Genomic DNA, 23,213 nt, shown 5'->3' on the forward strand with positions numbered 1-23,213 from the left:
TCTAAGCATAGTTATCACATTGATGGATCCAGATGCGAAATCGATCATGCGGCCGTTAACCCACATCGCAACGGTCTATAATTTGATGAAATCGTAAAGGAACTTTTCAAATGAGTAGGATTTCCCTTACGAACAGTTATTTGTGAAGCACTGAACTCCAAAGAGGCGGAACTTTTGATTTCATCGTTATCATGTAAACCATAAGGTTTCGCGTTGTTTGCTTTTTGTTTGTTTTATTTTGTTTTCTACTATTATCCAAAAAGAGTTTATAAAGCACGATGAGCAACGACTCGATGCGATGGTAATTAAAAGAAACCCATTGTCCAAATCAGCACAAAATGAGTGCTCCTGGTCCTCATTTAAAGAGAAAATCATACATGGGGCAGCACAAGATCAAAAGGAAAAAGTGGTAAGTTGTCTTATTTTTCATTTGTTTTGTTTGTTTGATGATGAATAAAATGTGTTCATGTTGCTCTCTGGCATGCCAGTGATGAGCCTTCTGATGACAGTGAACATTTGCCAAAGGCATCCCATAATTTGTCAGACAGAAATGCTGCTATGGTAAGTGCTGAATTAATATAGTATTTGTTTAATGACTAACCCTCTTGCATAATTCATTATATTTGATCTTTAGGGTGTTAAGCTTGCAGAGTCCACACTGCCTTTTAAGAAAGAAGTCATCGACCCTGTAAATAATGTATCAGCAGTTATAACTGGTCAACAGAAGAAGGCATGTGCATCAACAGGTGTTGAACCTCACATCACCCCAGAAAATGCTATCAAACAAGATGGCAAAAGAACATCCAGGAGAGCCAACTGCAAAGATCTTGCTCAGCGGCTTCTATTCAGTGAGTACTCGACAGAGGAATTACAGACGCCTCAGAAGAGCAGCGATACAGAATCAACTTCTGCATCCAAAGTAACAAAAAATCCCCAACAGGCTGAAAAATCTGCTTTGTGAGTCTTCTAACCTATTTTTTTGTCAGGTACCTCACAGGTTGGTGATTTGGAGTTTTCATCCCGGATGCTTTTTACTGAGAAATGTTTGCTACTGTTTGTATTTTCCTAGGAACAGACAGGGGAATAGCGTAAATGCAGGCCCTTCTCATGATGTTTCTGGGGACTACATTTTGTTCAGTCCCACGCATGTAGCTGCTGCTGTGAAGAGATCCAAACAGCAACAATCACCACAAAATGAATCCGCCTCCGTGCTCACGGTTCCTAGTGGTTTACAGCTCTGTACGCTCAATGACACATTAACTCAGCCAGGTAGGCCATTTTCTAGTATTTAGTATAATTCAAGTTGAGATGCAAATGAGATAAAATAAGTCAGGTCTTTTGATAGATGATATGGCTTCTTTTCGATTATTTTTAGGTATTTATTTAGAGCTGTATATTGTACATTCAATTTGCAGTGGAATAGAACTATAATGCATTGTACTTAGACATTTATAATGACCACATTAGGTACGCAACTACCTCTGTTGTGATTGCTCTAAACAAGGCTCATCCATTATAGGCGTTTTTGTCATTTTGACAAATGACAATGCAAATCTATTTAGTAGCCCTTTTCTGTTCAATTCAACACTTGCATTAAAATGGAAGTCTATAATTTTCATGTACACCGTGTCTGTGTTCATTAGATTTGTTTATTCATCATCATAGCATTTAACCATGTTTTTACTGTGTTATCTATTACCTAGGCTTGGCCTTGCATGCTCCTGACCCACAGTCCGACAAACTTTTTTTATCCAATTGGGGTTTACCCAAGCCAGTTTTGGAGTGTTACCACAAACACAGAGTAACTCACATGTTTGACTGGCAAGCTCAGTGCCTGAGTCTTGGAAATGTTCTGCAAGGAGGTAACTTGGTCTACTCTGGTAAGTATCTGAATGTAGTATCTATTTGAAGGGCAGAAAAATGTTTTGCAGTGAGATATACGTATTCTGTATTTTGTCTTGTAGCTCCAACCAGTGCTGGAAAAACTCTAGTGTCCGAGTTGCTGATGCTAAAACGAGTGTTGGAGACGAAAAGAAAAGCTCTCTTTATTTTACCATTTGTTTCTGTAGCCAAAGAGAAAGTGCATTACCTTCAGGTGAATAGAAGTAAACTGATAATAATGTATTTTTGTTTTGTAATTGTTGTAGTAGATGATTAACTAGGGTGGTTCTGCAGAGTGTGTTTGAAGAAGCTGGAGTACGTGTGGGTGGATTCATGGGAAACACATCAGCTTCTGGTGGCTTTGCCGCTGTGGATGTAGCGGTTTGCACTATAGAAAAGGCCAACTCTCTCATTAATAGACTAATAGAGGAAGACAGCATCGGTCTATTAGGTACTAATACATTAGTGATAAATCAGATTAGAAATGTTGATCTTTACATATTCCTATTGTGTAATTGTAGGAATGGTTGTGGTGGATGAATTGCATATGGTTGGAGATTCTGGAAGAGGTTATCTACTTGAACTTCTCTTGACCAAAATTCGCTACATTGCACAGAAGCGCAATATAACTGGGTTTGTGTCTCTTTTTTGTGTAATAGTGGCAATCAAAACTGCTTATCTTTCCAGGAGTGATGGCAATAGTGTGACAATTTTATGTTCTGACAGGTCTCTTTCTGAGGGAGTGCAGATAGTAGGTATGAGTGCCACTTTGCCCAACTTGTCCCTCCTGGCTCAGTGGTTAGGTGCGGAGCTTTACCAGACGGACTATAGGCCAGTACCCTTACAGGAACATCTTAAAGTAGGCTGCAAAATCTATGACACGAGTCTCTCTGTGGTTCGGCAATTCACTCCAGCACTCATAATAAAGGTAAATATACCAAGCAGTGGTTATTGTGTGGGTAGACAAATAACAGCTTTCTTTGAATCATTAAGGGTGACGACGAGCATGTCGTCAGTTTGTGTTATGAAACGGTGCGTGATGGCCATTCTGTCTTGCTGTTCTGCCCCTCCAAAAACTGGTGTGAGAAGTTGGCCGATAGTATTGGCAGAGAGTTCTACAACCTCAGACATACAAGTATGTTCATGTCACACACTTGAGTTATATCTCTTTCTTTATCTCTGACTTTTATTGATGGTGAGAGACATCTAATTCTTGATCTTGACATATATCAGTAATTTATTATTATAATATTTCATTATTGTAAGAGTGGAAGATAGTTAATTTCAGCAAATGCCTTATCACTGATGAAAGTTCATTGTACTTTTTGTCTAAAGATGTTTCAGAACATGAGCGTGAATCACAACCTAAACCAGTGAACTTGGACCAGAATGGACTAGTAGATGTCATTGCCCAGTTGAGTCGGACTCCTGTAGGTTTGGATCCCATTCTGAAGCGTGCTGTGCCCTGGGGAGTGGCCTTCCATCATGCAGGTAAATATACAAAAACTCCAAGCATCATAGTTAAGGAATTGTAAATGGCACTTCTTTGTTATATGTTTTACTTTGTGTGCCCTAAGAAATATCTCTAGTTCAGTGGAAAAAAATGAAATGAGTCTCCTTTCAGGACTTACATTTGATGAACGTGATGTGCTGGAGGGAGCCTTCCGTAATGGCTTGATCAGGGTCTTGGCCGCCACCTCCACCCTCTCGTCAGGGGTCAACCTACCTGCCCGCAGGGTCATTATTCGAACCCCGATCTTCAATGGCCACTTGCTGGACCCCCTCACCTATAAACAGATGGCTGGACGAGCAGGGAGGAAAGGAGTGGACACCATAGGTAGGAAAGTCATTGACGATAACAAGTAAGCTTGTGTGTGGGTTTTTTTTCAATCGTGATAAGGTTTTCATCATTCCAGGTGAGAGTGTGCTTGTGTGTAAGGAGGCGGAGCGTCAGAAAGGTTTTAGCCTCCTTAGAGGTGATGTTCACCCAATCAGGAGCTGCCTATTGCAAGAGAAGGGAGAAGGTGTCACCACTAGCATGTTGCGAGCCATTTTAGAGGTCTGATTCTCATCTGTTGGCTGATATTTGCAGCATTTTATGTCATCTCTTACATCACTTCTACCTGCAGATCATTGTGGGAGGAGTAGCCAGCACACCACAGGATGTGAGATTGTACGCCTCATGTTCACTTCTAGCTGCCAGCACAAAATGTAATAGCAAAGAGGAGTCTATAGAAACGTGCAACAAAGGGGCAATTGAGGCCTCTGTTGAATGGCTTATGGAACATGAATTCATCAATGTTCAAAAAGTTGAAGAAAGTAAGTAATGCACAACATTTATCAATAGATTCATTGTTTTATTTAATCTTTTTTTTCAGTCTACATTTTTATTAACTCCATTAAATTGTGATGAATAATTATAGATGCTTATTATTGTTGTACTTGTACATAGCTGAAAAACAAATATAGTAGATTCTGTTTGGACAATTTATTAAGTATGGCTACACTTCAGTTAACACAAATCTGGATGGCGAATTCAGACACAGATCTGCTAATCTTTGTTTTCATTTGAATCAATTATTTTTCTCCACTGGTGTTTGTAAACTACAGAGGAGCAGTACTGTCCCACTCAACTGGGTGCTGCCACTCTGTCGTCTTCCCTTTCGCCCACTGAGGCACTGGGAATATTTGCAGATCTGCAGCGGGCCATGAAGGGCTTTGTGCTAGAAAATGATCTCCATGTTCTTTATCTGGTATGAATTACAATGGAGGCTCTCATTCTACTATTAAGCTATAGTTTGAACTAAAGCGATTTAAGCATAACCCCAAGTACCATCTCTGACATGGTAATATAAATGTCAATGCATTTATGTCAAAAACATTCTGTGGCAGATCACACCATTGTATGCGGAGTGGACTACAATAGATTGGTATCAGTTCTTCTGTCTGTGGGAACAGCTGTCGGCATCAATGAAGAGAGTAGCTGAGTTGGTAGGCGTCCAGGAGAGTTTCTTGGCTCGGTCAGTGGGTGGAAAACTCTTTGCCAAGACAGAGAAGCAGCGGCGGCAAATGGCAGTTCATAAAAGGTAACGGGCATTTTTTTAATAGTTTCAAGCAATGAAAAATCCATTTGTATGGACTGAATGACTGAACGTGGAAGTGTCTAAGATCGCCGTATTACATTTCTTGAGAAGAAAATGATGGTTAAAAACACTTTTTAATTCATCTACAAATACTACTCAATAAAAACTTCCATGAATACAGAAATACATACTTTCATCTTATTTCTACAGGTTCTTTACCACTCTTATACTGCAAGATCTGGTTAAAGAAGTACCTTTGGGAGTTGTAGCATCCAAATACAACTGCAATCGTGGGCAGTTGCAGTCCCTCCAACAGTCTGCTGCCACATATGCAGGTGTGAGTTCTAGATAAAAAGGAATATCAATTCACTTTTTCTTTTAGAATATACAGTAGATACTAGTGTATTAGAAACTCAAACATAAAAGCACAACTTTATTACTTAAGGAGTCAATGACTGTTCCATTCATTCTTCAGGTATGGTGACAGTGTTCTGTAGGCGCCTGGGCTGGAACAACATGGAGTTGCTTTTGTCACAGTACCAAACTAGACTGAGCTTTGGCATCCAGCGTGAGCTTGTGGATTTGGTAAGAGTTTCCCTTCTGACAGCTACCAGGGCTCGAGCACTTTATGCACAAGGCCTGTGCACCATTGCTGAACTTGCCAGGGCTTCAGTAGCTGATGTTGTAAAATCTTTAAGGAACGCTGTCCCATTCAAGAGGTAAATCCTAATTTTGATATTGCCAAATAATGACATTTTGGTGAGAAAGGGGTTGTTTTATATCTGTTTACTTCTCTTAGCTCAAAGTGTGCAGTGGATGAGAGCGAAGTGGAGGCTGCAGAGCGCCGGAATCTCCGTTGCGTGTGGGTGAGCGGTGGGCGGGCTCTAACCGAGCAAGAAGCGGCCAATGCAATTGTGGCAGAGGCAAAGCTTCTTCTTCAGGCAGATTTGGCACAGCTGGGCATTCAGTGGGACCCAGCAACCCTCTCCTCCGATACTCTTGCTGTCCGTTCCTCACTAGAAGCTCAGACTGATGGGGATAAATGCCAACAAGAGAAAAATCCTAGAACAAATTTGGAGAAATCAGGTCTCAAGACTATCCAAAAGGAGATAAATCAAGACTTCAGCCCAAGGCAATCGGACCCAGACATTTCTTCACGTAGTCTGACAGCAGGAAAGAATGAACCGATTGGTGGATCCAAAGCTGGTGAAACGGAAAATACAGAAAAGATGGAAAAGAGCAATCTGAGAACCCAGAAGTGTAAAACTTTAGTTCAGGAAGGGGCCAAAAGTCAAGTTTCAAACAGAAAGGAAACCTATTCTTCTGGTGGTCCAGGAAAAAGTATAACAGAAGAATTGCCTGAGCTTGTACCCAGCCCGATGTTTCAACTCCAAAAAGCTCCTGAACCAAGTCGCCCCCTTTTACCTCTTCCTTGTTTGAGAGCGCCAAGTTCCAGGTTGGGAGATAACCCAAGTGTTAGCATAAAAGCATCAGATATTCATGACAGTGTTTGTCTGTCACCGGCACAGCCAGGAAAACTAAAGCACTCAAGGATACTACAAAAAGTCCTCCATTCCATACAAAGTGACAAAAAGCCAAAAGAGTCAACCGGACTGACTTCACATGCCTTAAATGTTGCTGAGGATACTCCTAGCCTTCCTCAAGACATTCCAACGATACAAGTTGAAATGTCAGACACTTCTCTTGCCGCCTTACCAGCAGTATTGTCACCTGACATCCAGTGGGGAAGAGTGGAGGCTACAGAAGTCAATGGCCTTTTGTCTCCTGACCTCTACGCAGAAGAACATCAAAATGAAGAAGGGCAGCAAGAGGTCCAGCGGGGAGAACTGACGTTTGGAGACAGCTTTGAATTGGACACGCAGACAGTACAGATCATTGTCCAACCACAATCGGTACACAGAGAGAGCGGAAATGGCAAAAGTCCACAGAATTTGAACAATAACGATCCAACAGAACAAATTGTGTTACAAGCTCACATGGAGCAGAAAGGCAAAGACCAAGAAGGTGCCCGACCTGGACCTTCCCTTTTCAATATTTCTCTGACAGCCAGCCAGATGGAGATCATCCTTGATACCAGTCATCAGGTGAGTGGTTATCATGTCAATTTTCCATGTGAGCCTATTTTCCACCCAACGATAGTTTATTTTAGTCTGCTCATGTTTATAGAACAGTACTAAACCCTAATATCATTTGGTTGGATTTTTATATAACTATACCATGACTTGAAATAGCACAATGCTGATTAGGCATTAATAGAAATACAGTAAATGGTAACAAATATGACTATATTCAGGGTTGTAATTTTTCCACAGAATGATGGTAACAGCAACGCTGCTGTTGTTCTGGAGGATCCAAACAGGAGTAGCAGCTTTTTGTTCGAAAGCTTGTATGACAATTCTTCGAGCCCAAAAGAAGCAGATCCTAACACATCAGCCTACGAGGAGCACATCAGCCCAGAGGCAGAAGGCCTCCATCCTCTGATGTCCACTTCGGAGAAACGTCGTAGTGAGCTCCTTGTCAATCAGGAAGTGGAGAAGCAAGAGGCAATCCAGTGGGGAGAGTCTTCTTTCAACCTCTCTGAGTGGGGAGACTCTTTGCTGGGGGGTGAGCATTTTCTGGCGAGACAGGATCTGGATCGATCATTTGCACTGGTTGATCCAGAAGCTCCATTGGCTGGAGAGAACCAGCCAGAGTTGTTTGCGGATAATAACCAGAATGGAGAAGATGATGAACACATCTCGTTGCCGTCAGATGATGCCATTTCAAAACAATTACATGCCAATGCTGCCCCACAAAGCAACCTTTATTGCAGTCCTGGTCTTCAGGAAATCTTTGATTGTTGGCCAACTATGTCTGAACAGCTTGTGCAAAACGCTACATTATCCCTCAAGCAAGTTCCTCAACCATACCGTGCACAGCCTTTGGAAAAGTCTCCTCCGTTGGTTCAGCTGAGAAGAAACTGCCAAAACCAGGACAGTACGGACTCTGAAGCAGATTCTTTTCAGGCGGAACCGTCAGAAAAAGCAACAGAGAGACCAGGTTCTGCTGCAGACTTAATACCCCCCACTCAGGAGACACCACCTGTGACACCTAGAATCAAACTAACAACTAAATCCATCCAATCGCCTCGCACTGTCCTGACACCCATTCAGTTGGCCCTAGCTGGGAAATCTTCCAAATGTTCCAGCAGTGACCTCCCCCCCGGAGATTTTCCTGACTCCCTATATACTGTGTGTAAATCACAGCAGCACACCAAGACAAGATCCAGTTCCCGACTCCAGTCTCCAAAAGCCCAAAGGCAAAATCCTTCTCCTGACAGCCGCCCACTGCGGTCTTCAGCCATGAACATGTCACCTGGCTACGAGGGCTTCTCGGTCCAGCTTTCTCAAGATGCCTCTCTCACCTCCAGCAACTCTAGCGCATTCTCCATTATCGACGTTTCAAGTGACAAGCGCCTATTCGAAACGTTTATTAAGGAATGGAAAACTAAAAAGCGCTATTCACTGGCTTTAGCTTTTGAAACTGTCAAAAACCAACAGGATCCCGAAGGAGAAATGAGAAGAAAACATACGAAAGGTAAACAATGTTCAAAATGTGATTGAAATGTGTTTCATAAATCTAGACAGTCCATAATGTTAATGACATTTGTGTATAAACAGCACAACAGGAACTCCACACTGCAAATGGTTTTCCAGTAAGAGGCAACAAAGAACAGCTGCTGATTGGACTGTCTGTCTGTTGGGGAGCAAAAGATGCATTCTACATATCCTTTCAGCAAAAGCAGAAACAAGGTGTTCAAACGTAGACAAGCGGTTATATTCATATCCATAGTATGCAAAAATGAGGTTACACTGTTGTTGTTGTTTTCTCAGGTTTGAGTTTAAGTCTTGCCCCTCAGGACCTGGATGACAGTTTACCAATAGTCGAGAGGCTTGACCATGTCAAGGCCTGCCTCCGTCATCTGTCAGGTGGCACACTTATCACGTACGACATCATCCAAGTGTACAAGAAGCTAGTGTTGACTTGCGGCATCAGCTTGGAAGGAAATGTTGAAGACCCCAAGGTATGGATGCAATGCTGTAGAGTGCTTTTTGGCTCATTTTTGTGAACATTTGTCATGAAAATACACACTGACATACAATGAGCGGGCGTTCTAACCTTCATTGATGTTTCCCCGGAGGTGGCATGCTGGCTGGTGGACCCAAGCACCGAAGAGAGGACTTTGGCCAATATGATCACAGTCTATTGTCCAGAAGACATCCCTCTTTTGGATGGTCTTGGCAACTTACATGCCCACTGTCCCCGTGTCAAGGCAGCTACCACAAGTGTGCTAGTATTCACCGTGATGAACCATCTCACCACGCTACTCGATAAAGATGGAATGCTAGGTATGATTAAGGAGTTATCGGAGAATGGTTGTCATGAACAATTTTGACACGTGATGTCACATTCTTTCTACTCGCACAGACTCCTTCAGGAGCGTGGAGATGCCTTCGCAAGTGTGTCTGGCTTTGCTGGAACTCAACGGAATTGGCTTCAGTGTGGAGGAGAGTGAGAGACAAAAGCATGTGATGCAAGCCAAATTGGCAGCGCTGGAATCGCAAGCATATGAGTTAGCGGGACACAGTTTTTCCCTCACAAGCATTGACGACATTGCAGAGGTCAGAACAGTTACCAGATTTTTCAGACTATAAATTGCTTTTCCTTTAACTTTTGCAGGGGGTGCGATTTATATGTACAGACCTCTTGATGGTTGGTTCTATAATGTTGCAGATAAGAAAGATATTGCACTTATAATAGAATAATATTACAAGTAGAAGAACAAACTTACATTCACATCAGCAAATAATGGCTGGGCATTAACTCAAACCTTTTGCACATCCTTGTGTAGGTTTTGTACTTAGAGCTACATCTGCCTCCAAACGGTGACGTGGACGCATCAAAAAGCAAGAAGACCCTCGGATCCACTCGAAGAGGTCGAGGCAGAGTTCGGCTGGGAAAGCAGTTCAGCACAGCAAAGGTAAATTGCTGAGTTTTGCTGAAGAAATATATATATTTAAAATATAATATTTAATTGTAACTTGTTTCCAACCTTATGCTCTGTAAAATTGATTTGTCATCAGGATGTTCTGGAGAAGCTCCGTCCTCTGCATCCCCTTCCTGGCGTCATACTGGAGTGGAGAAGGATCACCAATGCTTTGACTAAAGTCGTGTTCCCACTGCAAAGGGAGAAGCAGTACCACAATACGCTGGCCATGGATAGAATTTACCCCATCGCTCAGACCCACACAGCTACAGGTGCATACAATTGACTTCTAGTCTTAAAAAAGATGTATTCCACAATTATTTCTTTCCAATTAGGACGGGTGGGCTTTACAGAGCCTAACCTACAGAACGTGCCCAAAGATTTTGATATTGACATGCCCACTTTGGTAGGAGAAAGCCCACCTTCACAAGATGGCCATCGCAAGAACGAACGCAGGTATGTAAACACTGCACGGATATACTTAATACTATATACATATAGGAAATGCCCATTTATACTAAATGGATCAGTATTTTTTTGTTGCAGGAAGACGAGAAATCTTTTGGTCCCATCAACGACTCGAGCCCCGACTTTTTCTGTCAGCATGAGACACGCTTTTGTACCGTTCTCAGGTTAATCGCGCCTTCCAGTTTACGTCTGACTTTTTCACCTATAGCTTTTATACATTATTGCAATTTCAGGCGGAATGATATTGGCGGTGGATTACTCCCAACTGGAGTTGAGGGTCCTTGCTCATCTGTCCAAAGACAGACGTCTATTACAGGTTGGTACTGACTCAGTTTCAACATGAGCGAGAGGACAATTTTAATAAATGTGTGTGCGTGTATCAGGTTCTGAACGGGGGCACCGACGTGTTTCGCTGTATTGCTGCCGAATGGAAAAGCGTCGACCCAGACAATGTCAAGGATCAACTCAGGCAGCAAGCCAAACAGGTGTGTCACGGCTCTCGGGTGGATGTTCCAAATCATTCACTTTTCAAGTCTGTCATATTTTCCCTTTCAGATTTGCTATGGCATCATTTATGGGATGGGTGCCAAGTCCTTGGGAGAGCAAATGGGCGTGGAAGAGAATGATGCAGCTTGCTATATTGAAAGTTTCAAGGCTAGATACAAAGGTAAGCACCTGAATAATTATGCTTTAGCCCCACCGTCGGTGATTGATGTATACCGTCCATTTAAACTGGGAGGTTTGGTAGTGATATTCAGATTTACATGAATATTTTGTCATTATTTTGGTATTTCATAATTTTTGTGACCTTTTTGTCACCAATTCCGTAACGATACTACATTATGTTGATGTAATGAAAGTTGTGTGTTTGTTTTCATTTGTGCTGGCATGCAGGGATCAACTCTTTCCTCAGAGAAACAGTGAAAAAATGCACAAAGGACGGTTACGTTCAGACTCTCATGGGACGTCGAAGATACCTCCCAGGAATCACCAACACTAATCCCCATGTGAAAGCACACGTATGCAACCCTCTTGAAAATATTTGTAACATTTCGAATATATTATTTTCCCACAGCTAAGCCAACTGCAAAATGATATCTTTGATTACTTCAAAAATGATTCATCATATGCTGTCATTATTTTGTTTTGAACAGGCAGAGCGTCAGGCTGTGAACACAACGGTCCAGGGTTCAGCCGCGGACATTGTTAAACGGGCCACCATCAACATTCAAAGGCAACTGAGAAAAACTTACCCAAGAGCTCCACTTTCTCACCAGCACACAATTCCAGGTATGAAAACACTCACCCACAGCGGGAATCTGTGTGACAATCATAATGTCCCCCATACAGCCAGCCATCCTCGGAGAGGCGCATTCCAAGGAGGAGCGTATTTTGTCCTCCAGCTCCATGATGAACTCATCTACGAAACTACTGAGGAGAATCTGATAACGGTGTGAAATTGATAGTGATGCATGTACCCCGCTGGTAATTATTGCACATTTATCCATAACTGTGTTGTTGTTGTTTTTTTGACAGGTAGCCCAGTTAGTAAAGAGAGAAATGGAATCAGCAGTCAAACTTTATGTGAAGCTAAAAGCCAAAGTAAAAGCAGGACCCAGTTGGGGTAATTTGCAAGACTTGGATATTTAATGTATCATGCTTTCATATTTATTGACAATATTTTTAATTGCTATGAAACAGTTGTGCTTTTAAATGTAAATGAACTGGATGAAAATATTTTAAGATCAACTTTATCTTTTTAAACTTGCCAACTGTATTTTAACTGTATTAATGCCACCAGGCAATGTAATAAACTAAACTTCACAATTTTAAATTGTATGGCGTTTTTAAAAAAAAAAGTTTTTCTGGAACTTTTGAATTGTAAGTTACAAGTTGTAGCAGTCACAACATTTCTCAAAGACAGTTTATTTCTTTTGGAGACATTCACTGCGAATTATCATGAGGAACTGATATTTTTACTTTTGCATGTAAAGGTGGACCTCAAAATTAGTTACTTACACAATCCTTCCAAAAACAGTTCTTTATCTTTACAGTTTATCTGCAAAAGACAAACCAAGTGAGCAAAAAGTAATTAAACGCAACTAGGAGTACACCCAGAAAACACAAATCTCGAAAAATCTTGAAAGTGTGGTTCTGATCCAGAAGAGATAGCAGCAGAAAGATGAACGGAAACCCATCGGCAACTTAGACACCTGAAACACACTTTTTTTCGAAAGGGAAAGGCCACTCCTCCACAGATATGTGACACCACTAAATGAAACGTGACTCCATGCCAAGAACAGGTCACAAATTAAAAAATGGGAGCCATGTGTGGAGTGTGTATGATAATGTAAACATTTTTAGAAGAGGCCTTAGTACCACAAACAAAGAGGGGTCTTGATTAAGGCATCAGAATAGGCGTTACTGTCCACTATAAGTAAAAAATAATAATAATAATAATAGAACATACTCTATGTACACAAGTACAGTTAAGTTAAGTGCTATCTGGGAACCTTCATGTTACTCTGGTTGGATCAGAGGCCGAGTAAACCAGGAAGCAAGGCTGAGGAGGTGGTAGCGTGTGCTGGGACCACTTCCTGGTCATTCTGACAGTGTACGAGAAAGGAAACGGATGACGTCAAGGCGTGGGTTCGGCGCTGCTGAAGAAGTAGCGGACGGGCGGACCGGCGAGGTCTTCTTCATCGGCTATCGCCGACGCAAACGATACGGTGAGGTCGACATACTGACGACCCGCTGATGCCTTGATCAGCTTCTGCATCCTGTGTGTAAAAAGCACATGTATACTTTCAAAATGTTTGCTTTTGAAAGCAGATGCTTTGATTGACACATCCAATGTATTCTTCAAGTCACCTTATCACCTCAAGGGCAACAAAAAAATTGGTCTGTGTAACACACTCACGTAAATTTGAGTCTTTTTGTGTGTCCTGGTATCACAGGCACATAGAGCATTTTTACACCATGGACGACCATCGTGGGTTCAATTCCGTACTTCTCCTAAAATGATAAAATACGATAAAAGCACATGATAAATATTTCAGACGGTAATGAATGATAAAGCGCACTCTCACCTTGACTCCATTGATAAAGTCAGACAAGGTAAAGTCGTCATGGCCGCTGATACTCCAACAGTCCCAGATGGAAAAGTAAATGTTCTCCCTGAAAGATGCACAATAACCATCAGACAGTTTTCAATAGTAATATCACACTAAAAAGTGCTAGAAAAAAAAAAATATATATATATATATATATATATATTAAATACCTGATGTAAGCGCGTTTAACAGCCGCTGGCTCAGTGAAGACAATTACAGGCAGGGCCAAGTTAAAAAAGCAATTCTTCAAAGATTCAAAGCCAAAACCTCCAACTATCTTGATCAGCTCCAGAGCCACCTAAGTCATAAGTAAATGAAAGGACCCAAATTGAAAAAATTCTGCTGAAATGTAACAAGCCAGCCTTCTCACCAGTCCAGCCACAGCTGCTGTTGCCGTGGCGATGGCCGGGATGATCTTGCCAGCGATGCGTTTGGTCTTGAAGCGATCTGCGGGCTCAATGGAGTACATCTTGGCTCTGAGGGCAGACGCTGCTGTGACGAAATCCACGTGGCCATTGCTGTCGTCATCCTTTTCAAACTCCAGCGGTGACATTCGCAATCTGTCTACACATCGCACGACGACACCCACACACTAGAATTACTCACTTATCTGGTAAAAAAAAAAGTGAAAAACTTTTCCCTCCATTTACCTGCTTTGACAAAATCCCCAGCAATTGCTATCTGTAGCTGCCCAATAGCTGCCCTCTCCTCTTCACTGCTGAGAGGCATCTTCAACTGATCAGGCTTCTTTGCTGCCTCGTCCGTCTCGATACACTTGAAGGAGACCACAAACAAAAATGAATTGGCTTGAACCACGAGTAAAAGATATGTCGGTGACTTTGAAGAGTACTTTGACAGAGGGCTGGTACTCCGGGATCTTCATAGGCAAAAGGATTTCCGCCACAGTCTCTTCACTGAGATCCTAAAAGGGCAAGAGAACTTAACATGTTGCATACGTGCACAAGTCCACCAAACAGTGACTTACCTTCTCCAAGTACGGAATGTTGTAAATGCTCGCGAAAAGCCGGGCCGTGCTTACGATAAAAGTGAAGTGCCTAGAGCAGAACAGTTGAGGGAAAATGAGTTGTGTACCGTACATCATTGATGTTGAAGCATCGTACTCACAGGGGATCTTTTAGGTCAAAGTCAATAGGAGCCGGTGGTCTTTTGGGGGACTGCCAAAATAAACCTGCCAAACCGAGGTGTAACATGAATAAAATGGCTTTCACAGGAATTTGTGCCAAACTTACTTCCATCTTTTAACCTTGTGTCCAATGGGAAGGCATGAAGAAGTTGCAGGGCCTATATAAAAAGATCATATGCTTTAATATCATATATTCTCCAATTCATATCAGTTTTGAAATGGATGACAGAATTTTCAGAATATTATGTTAAACATCTTCACCTTTCTCTTGAAATACTTTTCAAATTTGAGCCGAGCCAAGGCTACACACTGTTCCCAACAGTGGGGCCGCCTGTTGAGTAGTTTAATGACTTCAAATGAGCCCTCCAAACTTTCACCTGCCTGCATCCTCTGTACATAAAATTAAAGCATATAATCAAAAAGAAGCACTACATTGTTTGGATTAATAACAACGTTTTCTCAATATTCACCTGCAGCACACATTCCGCTGATTTGTAGGTCTGCCAGAAATTGTTGTACACAAAGGGCTTCTGGGCAAATGCATTCTCAAACTAGATGGAAAAAAATAATGATAAAAGCATTAACAATGCCGTTTTAAATTCTAATGGAGTTTATGGGGGTCCACCTTGTCCCTGGCCCACTGAATGGTGTGCTCTATGACAGAAGGGAATGACTTGAGGGTGCAGAATGGGATTTCCTCTTCCGGTGGATCCCTCTGTTTGAATAAAGTTGGTGTATTTAAGAATGAATTCATTCCGGATTTAAAGAGAAGTCAAAATAATCTTGAACAGGAAGGTGTGTTTCCACAAGCATACTCACGTGGCTATTGTAGGATTCGGTCAAATTTGGCACAATTATTTCTGTATGTCCTTTAGTTCCCATCGTCCCAGAGTCTAAGAGTGCTCGTTGATTAGAAACGCAGCGGCTAGAACAAAACCATATAAACTGGAATTGAATCTCATCCAAGTCATGAAATGCATTTTAACAATGACATAGCACTGACTGGGAAAGTAAATTTGTGTTGACCCACCTGTCTACGTATCGCCTTGCCTCTATGTTGTCCAGTGCAGTGATCACCAGGTTAAGGCGTGAGTAGAAAGAATCACTATAGATGTTCTCGGTAGCAGGACACACCTTGTTGAGGTGAGCATCCACTTGTAGATCTGGGTTAATCTTCAAAGTGGCTTCTGCGGCTGTTGTACTCTTTGGTTTCTGTGAAGAACCAAAAATATCCTTTATTATGTACTAATATATGGGAAACTCTGAAAAAAATGCCTTAACATACATATAAGAACACTGATTGTATGGACCATCTGACCTGTATATGATGTGGTCTGAAAAGAAACTGCCTATTCAGGTTGGACTTTTCTATGAGGTCTGGATCTGTAATATATACCTAGAGACATAGTACATTTTAAGATACTGAAGAAAAAAATCATTGACGTGGTGCAAACCAAGCAGGTAAAAAAAAGATGCCCACCTCTCCTGAGCTCTGAGCCAGTCCCACTCCGAGCAAGGCCAGGTTTTTCAGCATTTCGCAGCCTATGGCACCACAGCCAACCTGCAAGAGAGGAAATTATTCGGGCATGCCAATCAGTCATGTGAATTTGAGTCATTTATCATTCTTCAACATCCGGACAAAACATACCAAGAACACCCTGAGTTTGTGCAGCTCACTACATAACGATTCGCCGATACAAGCTCGCAGTCCATCGTATCGGTCTCCCCGAGGGAGAAAGTTATCAACAGGCAGAGACTGAAGTGGCTTAACTACTTCTATGGCATCAAGATAAAACTACAACAAGGACAAAAAAGGCATATACAGTTAAAACAATCCTGTGCCATCAAATCCTGGGGTATTAAAAAGTAAGGCTTACCCATTGCTGCAGAGGTGCAAACTTCCCTGTGATGGCTTTAAGAACCTCTTGACTTGCAAGGCCTCCTACAGCAGCCGCCACTGGAGGAAGAGTTCCCCTCGCTGTCTTTGCCAGCCATTGCACCAACTCTTCATTGACAGGAGCCTTAATGTAGAAAGCCATGAAAAGAAAGGTTAAGAACTTATTCACAATGTGTTGTCTGCCCAAAAGCACAAAACTCACAAAAAAAAATATTTGAATGAAAGCATATATGGGAGAAGAAAAACTCACTTTGTTCCTGAGTGTTGCATTCACTTCCTCAGTTAATTTCAGTAGCGTCTGAGCATCCTGTAAACAGCTGGTATGAAATAAGGTAAAATCTTTCATGGGTTAATGCGACAAAGCACAAATAGGATTGTCAAAACTAACGAGGCTGAAATGTTTGACCCGGAAACAATATTTAATAACAAAAGTATCGATCCTCATGTTACCCTTGTTGATAATTTTTTTTCTCCAATTATTCAGGTAATTAGAAATTTAGAAAATTACATTTTGTAACACTCTTGGTATGGGTAATGGATGATACTTTTCCATTATAAAAAATGGTACTGAGTATTATTTTGAGAACTGATCGAGCAGAATTTTATTTGTATGATGACAACGGGAGATACAAATATTTTACCCTATGTTGGGAAGTCTATTTTGCTGTTCCTGAAAGTTGTCTAGAGCCAACATGGCAGCATGGATCTGTAATGGTGCCTAATGGGGAAATTGCAGATACATTATGAGCAAGGGAGAACCCCTTTGTAACTTCTGTGTAGTAACTAAAAAAGGGCTAAAAGTCACCTCTGGTTTACTAAAGTCTGGAGTCAAAACCTGAGGATCCAACAACTGTTTCTTGAGCGTTTCCTGAAAGATTTTGGATAAATTCATCACCCAAAATAAGTGATCATCTTAAAAACTACTTAATAATAGTTTCTTTTGACTTACAAATGTGTAGATATGTGGGGTTTTCAAAAGGACAAAGAACCCTCCATGTGCATATACTTGTAGCTGGGATGTGTCTCCTATTGCAAAACTGTGAGGGGAAAGGACTAACAATAGACAAATGAAAGAACATGAATTACTTATTCATGTCAATTACCATGGATTTTTTTTTTTATATTACAAATACCTGTAACCTGTCTTGAGGTCCCGTTGAGTTCCTCCATTCCATTGATTTCTCGGAAGACTACACTCTGACCAGTCTGGAGGCCATGAGGTTGGTTGTCCAAGCAAGTTACCACACCAGGATTATCCTAAAGCAGAACAAAAGCAATATTTCTGAAACGCTTTACCTCCACAATGGTGCATGCTTCAAATTCATCTTGCTCCTTCAAAAGTCAATTTATGTTGACAAACAGTTAACACTGCTTACCTGGGTGATGCTTTGGATAAAAATTTCTTTGGGTTCTTCCCCGGTGGAATCAAAGACTTCAAACTCTTCTCCAAAATCACAGAACACCCGTGCACAGATACCATATGTGTCACAGCCAATGAACTGCCGAGACAAGGTGATTTATGTTAATCTTTCACTGCTGTTGTTGTTGTTGTAGTGAGTTGAAATAGCCTACCCTGATAGGAGGACATTGTGAATGGCAGAAATCATTGACTCTCTTTTGAAGGCTTAATCTGGCTTCAGTCAGAATCACACACTAGGAAAAATAAATATTGAACATTAAAAATTGCAATTTCAACAAATGCAGATTGTTTGGGTAAAATCACATCCGTACACATTATAATAGGCTCACCTTGAATGTATAATTTCAAATACCTGATACTTTTGGAGAAAGCTGAGATCTGTGTTGTCATCCAAAGCTGTGAAAGATGTATCAACATGGACATAGGGGTTCAACTCGGCAACTCGAGGGCAAACTGCCTCTGCCCTTTAGAAAGGATAGAGTAGGATGTAAGAGATTGGCATGGATATACAAAACCAAGACGGACGCCTCATCTTTAGTGGTCAGTACCTTTTTCGCTGGCTCAAAACATCCTCTTTGTGAATAAAGAAGTTGCAGCCTAGATCCCATGTCTCACACTGCTTTGTGTCATGGAGTGTAACTGCCTGTGAACATACACAACACAAATCCAATGAAGTTAGGACATTGTATAAAATGTGAGCAAAACACCCAGAGATAATTCAATGAAAGGTGAAATTGATTAATTTTGGTTTGTGCAAATATTCTTTAATTTAAAATTTGATCCCTGCAACACACACACACACACACACACACACACACACACACACACACACACACAAAGATGGGGACAATCAATGCATCGTCATGCTGCAATTGTCCAAGACTACACAAAATAAACACATTTACCTTTAGACCAGCCAGGACAATGTTCTTTGCTGTGAAAACACAGATCTTTGTTATTATTTTCTCTATTTGGATGGACATAGCATTCAATGGAGACCACATCTGGTACATGAGCACAATTTAATAACAAAGTGACATGTTTTACCTGTCTGGAGTCACCACAGCTTGTGTTAGACATAAATATTATTACATGATATGAATATTACAAATAATTAACCCTGATTTCAACCTTGTTTTTTGTATTGTTTTTAAAATTGCTACTTATGCTGTACTCAGAAATTAACATCTCATAATTGTACAGGTATACCAAATGCAGTCAGCAAGATTTTATAAAAATAGTGTATTACTATAGTATACCTATCTCGATTCCCAGCCCACCCAATCCACTGAGAAAAACAGCAGACTGGGCCATCTGTTGCATGGCACTGTCACCCAACACATATCGCTGACGACTGGACAGAGGAGCAAAATCCAAGATATACGTTTTATAAGACCTTATTTGATCAATTATAGCCATGCAACACAAATAGATTTGGGATGATAATACTTGCCTGTAAAGAGAGTCATCTATTTCCATCGAATCTTCAGCCATATTTGGGAAGGAACGCAATATTTTCAAAGAAAACAGTGCAACCTACCAATGCCAATGAGATGTACTGTCACAATATAGTTGCTAGTGTATTTCGAAACCCCGAATGCGCCCCGTGGTGGTATCAGGATGGCTAACAAGTCGGAAAGAAATCGATATGGATAAAGTGACTTACTTAGCAGACTATCAACATAGATCCTCCTTACCAAACACATAAAATATATAAAAGAATGGATCTATGCAAAAAAGTGCGTGAGTAGTTGCAGCTAGCTATGGTAGTGCCTGTGACTGCTGCAGCCGGAGGCAAGAACACGGGTCATGCGTTAAAAATAATAGTACCATTCATATAGATTTCCGGATAAATGATAGATATTGCTATTTAAGGGGGAGGATACTGAAATCGGCAGTTTAAATTGTTCTTAAAATAAATAAATCTTTCATACGTGGAGACTGTGCGTGAGGAGCTATGGCGAATGAATGCCTGTGATTGGCTGGAATTTCGAACCATTCCGGGTTACCCTGAATCACGTGATTAAGATCATGGAAAGAGAATTGAGCGCTACTCATTAAGAGTCCACTCATTCAGTTATACAGTAAAACATATTATTGCTTCTGGGATCGTTTTAATTTAACCACATTAATAGATATATGTTAATAAATTTAAAGTACACGCTTATAATGACGTTTTAAAGGTTGTAAAGCAGCGGGATGGAATCTATGGCTCGGGAGCCATATGCGGCTCTTTTGATGCGTGTAGTATATATGGCTCTCCACTGAACTCTGAGGTAAAAGATGCAAACCACTGATGAGATAGCTGAGACAAAATGATGGAAAGTAAATTTACTTCAGACATATTAATTATATTACATCATATTAGGCAACTAATCTATGTCCAAATTTTCCTAGATTTTTGGTCTAGGAATATGTTGCCTTTGTCAGGGAGAGCAGGATCGAGAAAGTATTTGTATTTGACAGTTTTTGTTTCTTCCATTTCAAATACCTCTAAAATTGTAATGTTTTATGGCTACCGTTTGTTAAAATGCCTGCCACAGGATTTTGATTGAGTTGAGATCTGGAGATTGGCTAGGCACACATACGTAATCTCACTCGAAATAGGTAAAGAAATCATAATAGATTCAGCAGATGTAACCTAACCATTGTTGGGTGAACCACACACATTCCTAAAACATATCAACATTTTCTGTATATATTCTGTTGAATCAGGAAATATTGCCCAACTACTCATGGCCAGGCTTTGTAGTTTGTTTTCATTCCTGTTTGAAGAAGCAAAGTTCAACATTCAAGTGAAACATTTACATCGTTTTCACCCTATTTCAGACTGCTGATGTGCAGGAGAATCAAGCCTAATATTGCACTCAGTGGATTTCATTCAGTGTACGCATTTCTATCAAAATCAACTAACTTATAATATTGCTTAATTTTGGAAATGCTATGCAAATACCTTCACCTTATGACTTTAGAGACATCCGCCCTCTCATACTATTGGTCCTGTAAGATCCAGGCACCTCCCACTCAACCAGAGGCCAACCTCTGCCTAGAATGTGCAAACTTTATAGTACCGCAAACATCTTTTGACTTGTCACCTTTCCTCTGGTTGACTATCTTCTAGCAATGTGGTGCAGTCGGGTGGCACTGCGTCAGCTCCAGAGGGCTGCTGCCAAGCCGTTGATTCTCAAAAGGGCCATGTCAACTCTGCCTCGGGTGTATATTACACGCCAGATCCCACCAGAAGGCCTGAAGATCCTCCATGAATCTGGACAGTGAGTGATCCAGTATGCTGTTATTTTATTCATGATGTATCTCTAACAAAGAGCCCTAATGGTTCATTTTTATAGAACATAGTATATTTATATATATATTTAAGAAATCAAGCACAAAATGAGAGGGGATGTGGGGTTGTTTGTGACCTAGTAGGTGAGATAAGGCATATAGATTAAAGGGGATATCTGCGGTTTATGGGAGTGACTGAGCTAAAAAGGCATCCAGATACAATAAAAATATATTTTTTTCATGACTTGATTTCACTTTGCATGTTTTTTTTTTGGTGAATAACTGTTTCACGGAAATGAACAAAAACTGTATTTTTCTAGAGTGCAGTATGAGCTTTGGGATTCTGATGATGTCCCAGTACCGAGGAAGGAACTTCTCCAGAAGGTCAAAGGTGTCGATGCCCTTCTTTGTGTGCTGACTGAGAAGATTGATGCCGAACTGTTGGATGCTGCAGGTCTGAAGACTGTCGAGGTCCAAAGGGAATACTCACATAGCCTCTCATAATCATATGTGGATTATGCCCTTGCAGGCCCCAATCTGAAGGTCCTCAGTACCATGTCTGTGGGCTTTGACCACCTCTCTCTGGAGGAGCTGAAGAAAAGGTGATTTGTATTCGCATATTCCTTCTAGTGATTATAAGAGGATTTAGTTATTAATTATGTTGAGTGTTCTTGCAGAGGAATCCGCGTGGGTTACACACCTGACGTCTTGACAGATGCCGTGGCTGAATTGACAGTAGCTCTGCTATTAGCAACTTCCAGGAGGCTCATCGAGGCCACACACGAAGCCAAGACGTAACTTCTACACAAACACTCCTGTTTTCTCACCATACATGCATTGTAAGGAATTTTACAAAATGCATAACCTTTCTATCCTTGAATTTAGTGGCGGTTGGGGGACTTGGAGAACTTTGTGGCTGTGTGGACATGAGCTGGCCAACAGCACTGTGGGTATTTTAGGCCTGGGAAGGATTGGTGAGAACTTCAGACGAAAAGAAATGTCATGCTATGACAAATTCTTCTACCGATCTGAAACAGTGCATGTTTGATTTTTAAGGTGTGGCTATAGCTGAACGTTTAGCTCCATTTAAGGTGAAAAAGTTCATCTACACAGACATGGCCCCACGGCCAGAGCTGGCCAATGAAATCAATGCAGAATATGGTAGGAATTGAGATGGTTTCTAACTTGATGACGGACAAAGTACTCTCCTCCTAATTAGTTATTCCTTTGCTCTAGTCTCTTTTGATGAGCTGGCAAATCAATCAGATTTCCTGTTGGCGTGTTGTGCGTTGACACCTGAAACACATATGATCTGCAACAAGAACCTTTTCTCCAAGATGAAAGCAAACTCCATCTTCATCAACACAAGCAGGCGAGAACCAAAGCATTCCCATTTGAAATAACAGCACTCATTTCATCCATTATTGTTCATATTGCTTTTGATATTTCAGAGGCGGTGTGGTGAATCAAGATGACTTGTATCAGGCACTGGCCACCAATCAAATTGCAGGTGCAGGATTAGACGTGACTGTCCCTGAGCCTCTACCCACTGACCATCCTCTATTTACCCTCAAAAACTGCGGTAGGTGGTCATTGATTCGCAATGACTTTTTATTTAAATGTTTTTAAATTATTTTTGTTTGTTTTGTCTTCCCACAGTGATTCTGCCACACATCGCCAGTGCGTCTTATAGCACCCGCAATGCCATGTCTAATCTAGCAGCAAACAACCTCCTCCTCGGGCTCCGTGATCAACCAATGATCAAAGAGCTCAAACTGTGAGCCGGTAGTGATTCTACTCAGAATTATCAAAAAAAAAAAATGCAGTATTTAACAGACATGTTGATAAAAAAAGAATAAAACAACTACAGTTCATGTT

At 41.1% G+C, this 23,213-nt stretch overlaps 3 protein-coding genes across 8 annotated transcripts; 2 read left to right on the top strand and 1 right to left on the bottom strand.

Annotated features, from left to right (window-relative positions):
- The first annotated feature begins 158 nt into the window (after positions 1 to 158).
- polq (polymerase (DNA directed), theta) lies at positions 159 to 12,307 on the top strand. 4 transcript variants are annotated; one of them, XM_077719395.1, is made up of 34 exons: positions 159 to 409; positions 489 to 561; positions 635 to 957; positions 1,040 to 1,269; positions 1,704 to 1,880; positions 1,965 to 2,095; positions 2,176 to 2,332; positions 2,403 to 2,514; positions 2,608 to 2,809; positions 2,875 to 3,016; positions 3,217 to 3,372; positions 3,506 to 3,718; positions 3,798 to 3,940; positions 4,011 to 4,200; positions 4,492 to 4,634; positions 4,774 to 4,967; positions 5,175 to 5,299; positions 5,440 to 5,683; positions 5,764 to 7,069; positions 7,298 to 8,561; positions 8,645 to 8,776; positions 8,858 to 9,048; positions 9,166 to 9,373; positions 9,453 to 9,646; positions 9,877 to 10,005; positions 10,109 to 10,283; positions 10,347 to 10,467; positions 10,558 to 10,643; positions 10,713 to 10,795; positions 10,863 to 10,964; positions 11,035 to 11,146; positions 11,374 to 11,498; positions 11,634 to 11,930; positions 12,016 to 12,307. In XM_077719395.1, exons 1-34 carry the CDS (start codon positions 339 to 341, stop codon positions 12,127 to 12,129), a joined length of 7,665 nt encoding a protein of 2,554 aa, XP_077575521.1. In that variant the 5' UTR covers positions 159 to 338; the 3' UTR covers positions 12,130 to 12,307. The 4 variants fall into 4 exon arrangements, with proteins under 4 accessions (XP_077575521.1, XP_077575518.1, XP_077575517.1 ...); XM_077719392.1 differs by lacking the exons at positions 159 to 409; positions 489 to 561; positions 635 to 957; positions 1,040 to 1,269 and having other exon boundaries at positions 1,710 to 1,880; positions 11,634 to 11,769; positions 11,830 to 11,930; XM_077719391.1 differs by lacking the exons at positions 159 to 409; positions 489 to 561; positions 635 to 957; positions 1,040 to 1,269 and having other exon boundaries at positions 1,710 to 1,880; positions 10,347 to 10,643; positions 11,634 to 11,769; positions 11,830 to 11,930.
- Positions 12,308 to 12,389: 82 nt separating this feature from the next.
- On the bottom strand, positions 12,390 to 20,067 carry uba6 (ubiquitin like modifier activating enzyme 6). 3 transcript variants are annotated; one of them, XM_077719398.1, is made up of 32 exons: positions 19,988 to 20,067; positions 19,507 to 19,589; positions 19,313 to 19,407; positions 18,959 to 18,987; positions 18,602 to 18,696; positions 18,406 to 18,517; positions 18,206 to 18,286; positions 18,010 to 18,132; positions 17,767 to 17,890; positions 17,583 to 17,686; positions 17,439 to 17,501; positions 17,275 to 17,351; positions 16,884 to 16,950; positions 16,614 to 16,757; positions 16,385 to 16,531; positions 16,217 to 16,297; positions 16,055 to 16,132; positions 15,767 to 15,948; positions 15,556 to 15,661; positions 15,362 to 15,451; positions 15,207 to 15,287; positions 14,998 to 15,126; positions 14,843 to 14,894; positions 14,718 to 14,781; positions 14,578 to 14,647; positions 14,443 to 14,514; positions 14,243 to 14,366; positions 13,963 to 14,156; positions 13,763 to 13,890; positions 13,569 to 13,656; positions 13,400 to 13,494; positions 12,390 to 13,259 (listed from the first exon to the last, which is right to left on the bottom strand). In XM_077719398.1, exons 2-32 carry the CDS (start codon positions 19,545 to 19,547, stop codon positions 13,118 to 13,120), a joined length of 3,078 nt encoding a protein of 1,025 aa, XP_077575524.1. In that variant the 5' UTR covers positions 19,548 to 19,589; positions 19,988 to 20,067; the 3' UTR covers positions 12,390 to 13,117. The 3 variants fall into 3 exon arrangements, with proteins under 3 accessions (XP_077575524.1, XP_077575523.1, XP_077575522.1); XM_077719397.1 differs by having other exon boundaries at positions 19,720 to 20,038; XM_077719396.1 differs by having other exon boundaries at positions 19,507 to 20,038.
- Positions 20,068 to 21,108: 1,041 nt separating this feature from the next.
- On the top strand, positions 21,109 to 23,209 carry grhprb (glyoxylate reductase/hydroxypyruvate reductase b). The gene is made up of 9 exons (XM_077719404.1): positions 21,109 to 21,325; positions 21,656 to 21,789; positions 21,865 to 21,937; positions 22,013 to 22,129; positions 22,221 to 22,309; positions 22,392 to 22,496; positions 22,572 to 22,707; positions 22,787 to 22,917; positions 22,995 to 23,209. The coding sequence occupies exons 1-9, from the start codon at positions 21,177 to 21,179 to the stop codon at positions 23,114 to 23,116; spliced, it is 1,056 nt and encodes a 351-aa protein (XP_077575530.1). The 5' UTR covers positions 21,109 to 21,176; the 3' UTR covers positions 23,117 to 23,209.
- Positions 23,210 to 23,213: the final 4 nt, after the last annotated feature.

Source organism: Stigmatopora nigra, chromosome 6, assembly GCF_051989575.1.
Source record: "Stigmatopora nigra isolate UIUO_SnigA chromosome 6, RoL_Snig_1.1, whole genome shotgun sequence".
Classification (NCBI taxonomy): Eukaryota; Metazoa; Chordata; class Actinopteri; order Syngnathiformes; family Syngnathidae; genus Stigmatopora; species Stigmatopora nigra.

Bases quoted from the DNA above. Each gene is read 5' to 3' on its own strand.
- polq (XM_077719395.1), top strand. From the start codon at position 339: ATGAGTGCTCCTGGTCCTCATTTAAAGAGAAAATCATACATGGGGCAG. The intron at 562-634 runs GTAAGTGCTGAA...TTTGATCTTTAG, and splicing joins CAGACAGAAATGCTGCTATG to GGTGTTAAGCTTGCAGAGTC. The intron at 4,968-5,174 runs GTAACGGGCATT...TTATTTCTACAG, and splicing joins CAAATGGCAGTTCATAAAAG to GTTCTTTACCACTCTTATAC.
- uba6 (XM_077719398.1), bottom strand. From the start codon at position 19,547: ATGGCTGAAGATTCGATGGAAATAGATGACTCTCTTTACAG. The intron at 18,988-19,312 runs GTATACTATAGT...GTGTTTTCACAG, and splicing joins TGGGCTGGGAATCGAGATAG to CAAAGAACATTGTCCTGGCT. The intron at 15,662-15,766 runs GTGGGTCAACAC...GTTTTGTTCTAG, and splicing joins GCAAGGCGATACGTAGACAG to CCGCTGCGTTTCTAATCAAC.
- grhprb (XM_077719404.1), top strand. From the start codon at position 21,177: ATGTGGTGCAGTCGGGTGGCACTGCGTCAGCTCCAGAGGGCTGCTGCC. The intron at 21,938-22,012 runs GTGATTTGTATT...GTGTTCTTGCAG, and splicing joins CTGGAGGAGCTGAAGAAAAG to AGGAATCCGCGTGGGTTACA. The intron at 22,708-22,786 runs GCGAGAACCAAA...TTGATATTTCAG, and splicing joins ATCTTCATCAACACAAGCAG to AGGCGGTGTGGTGAATCAAG.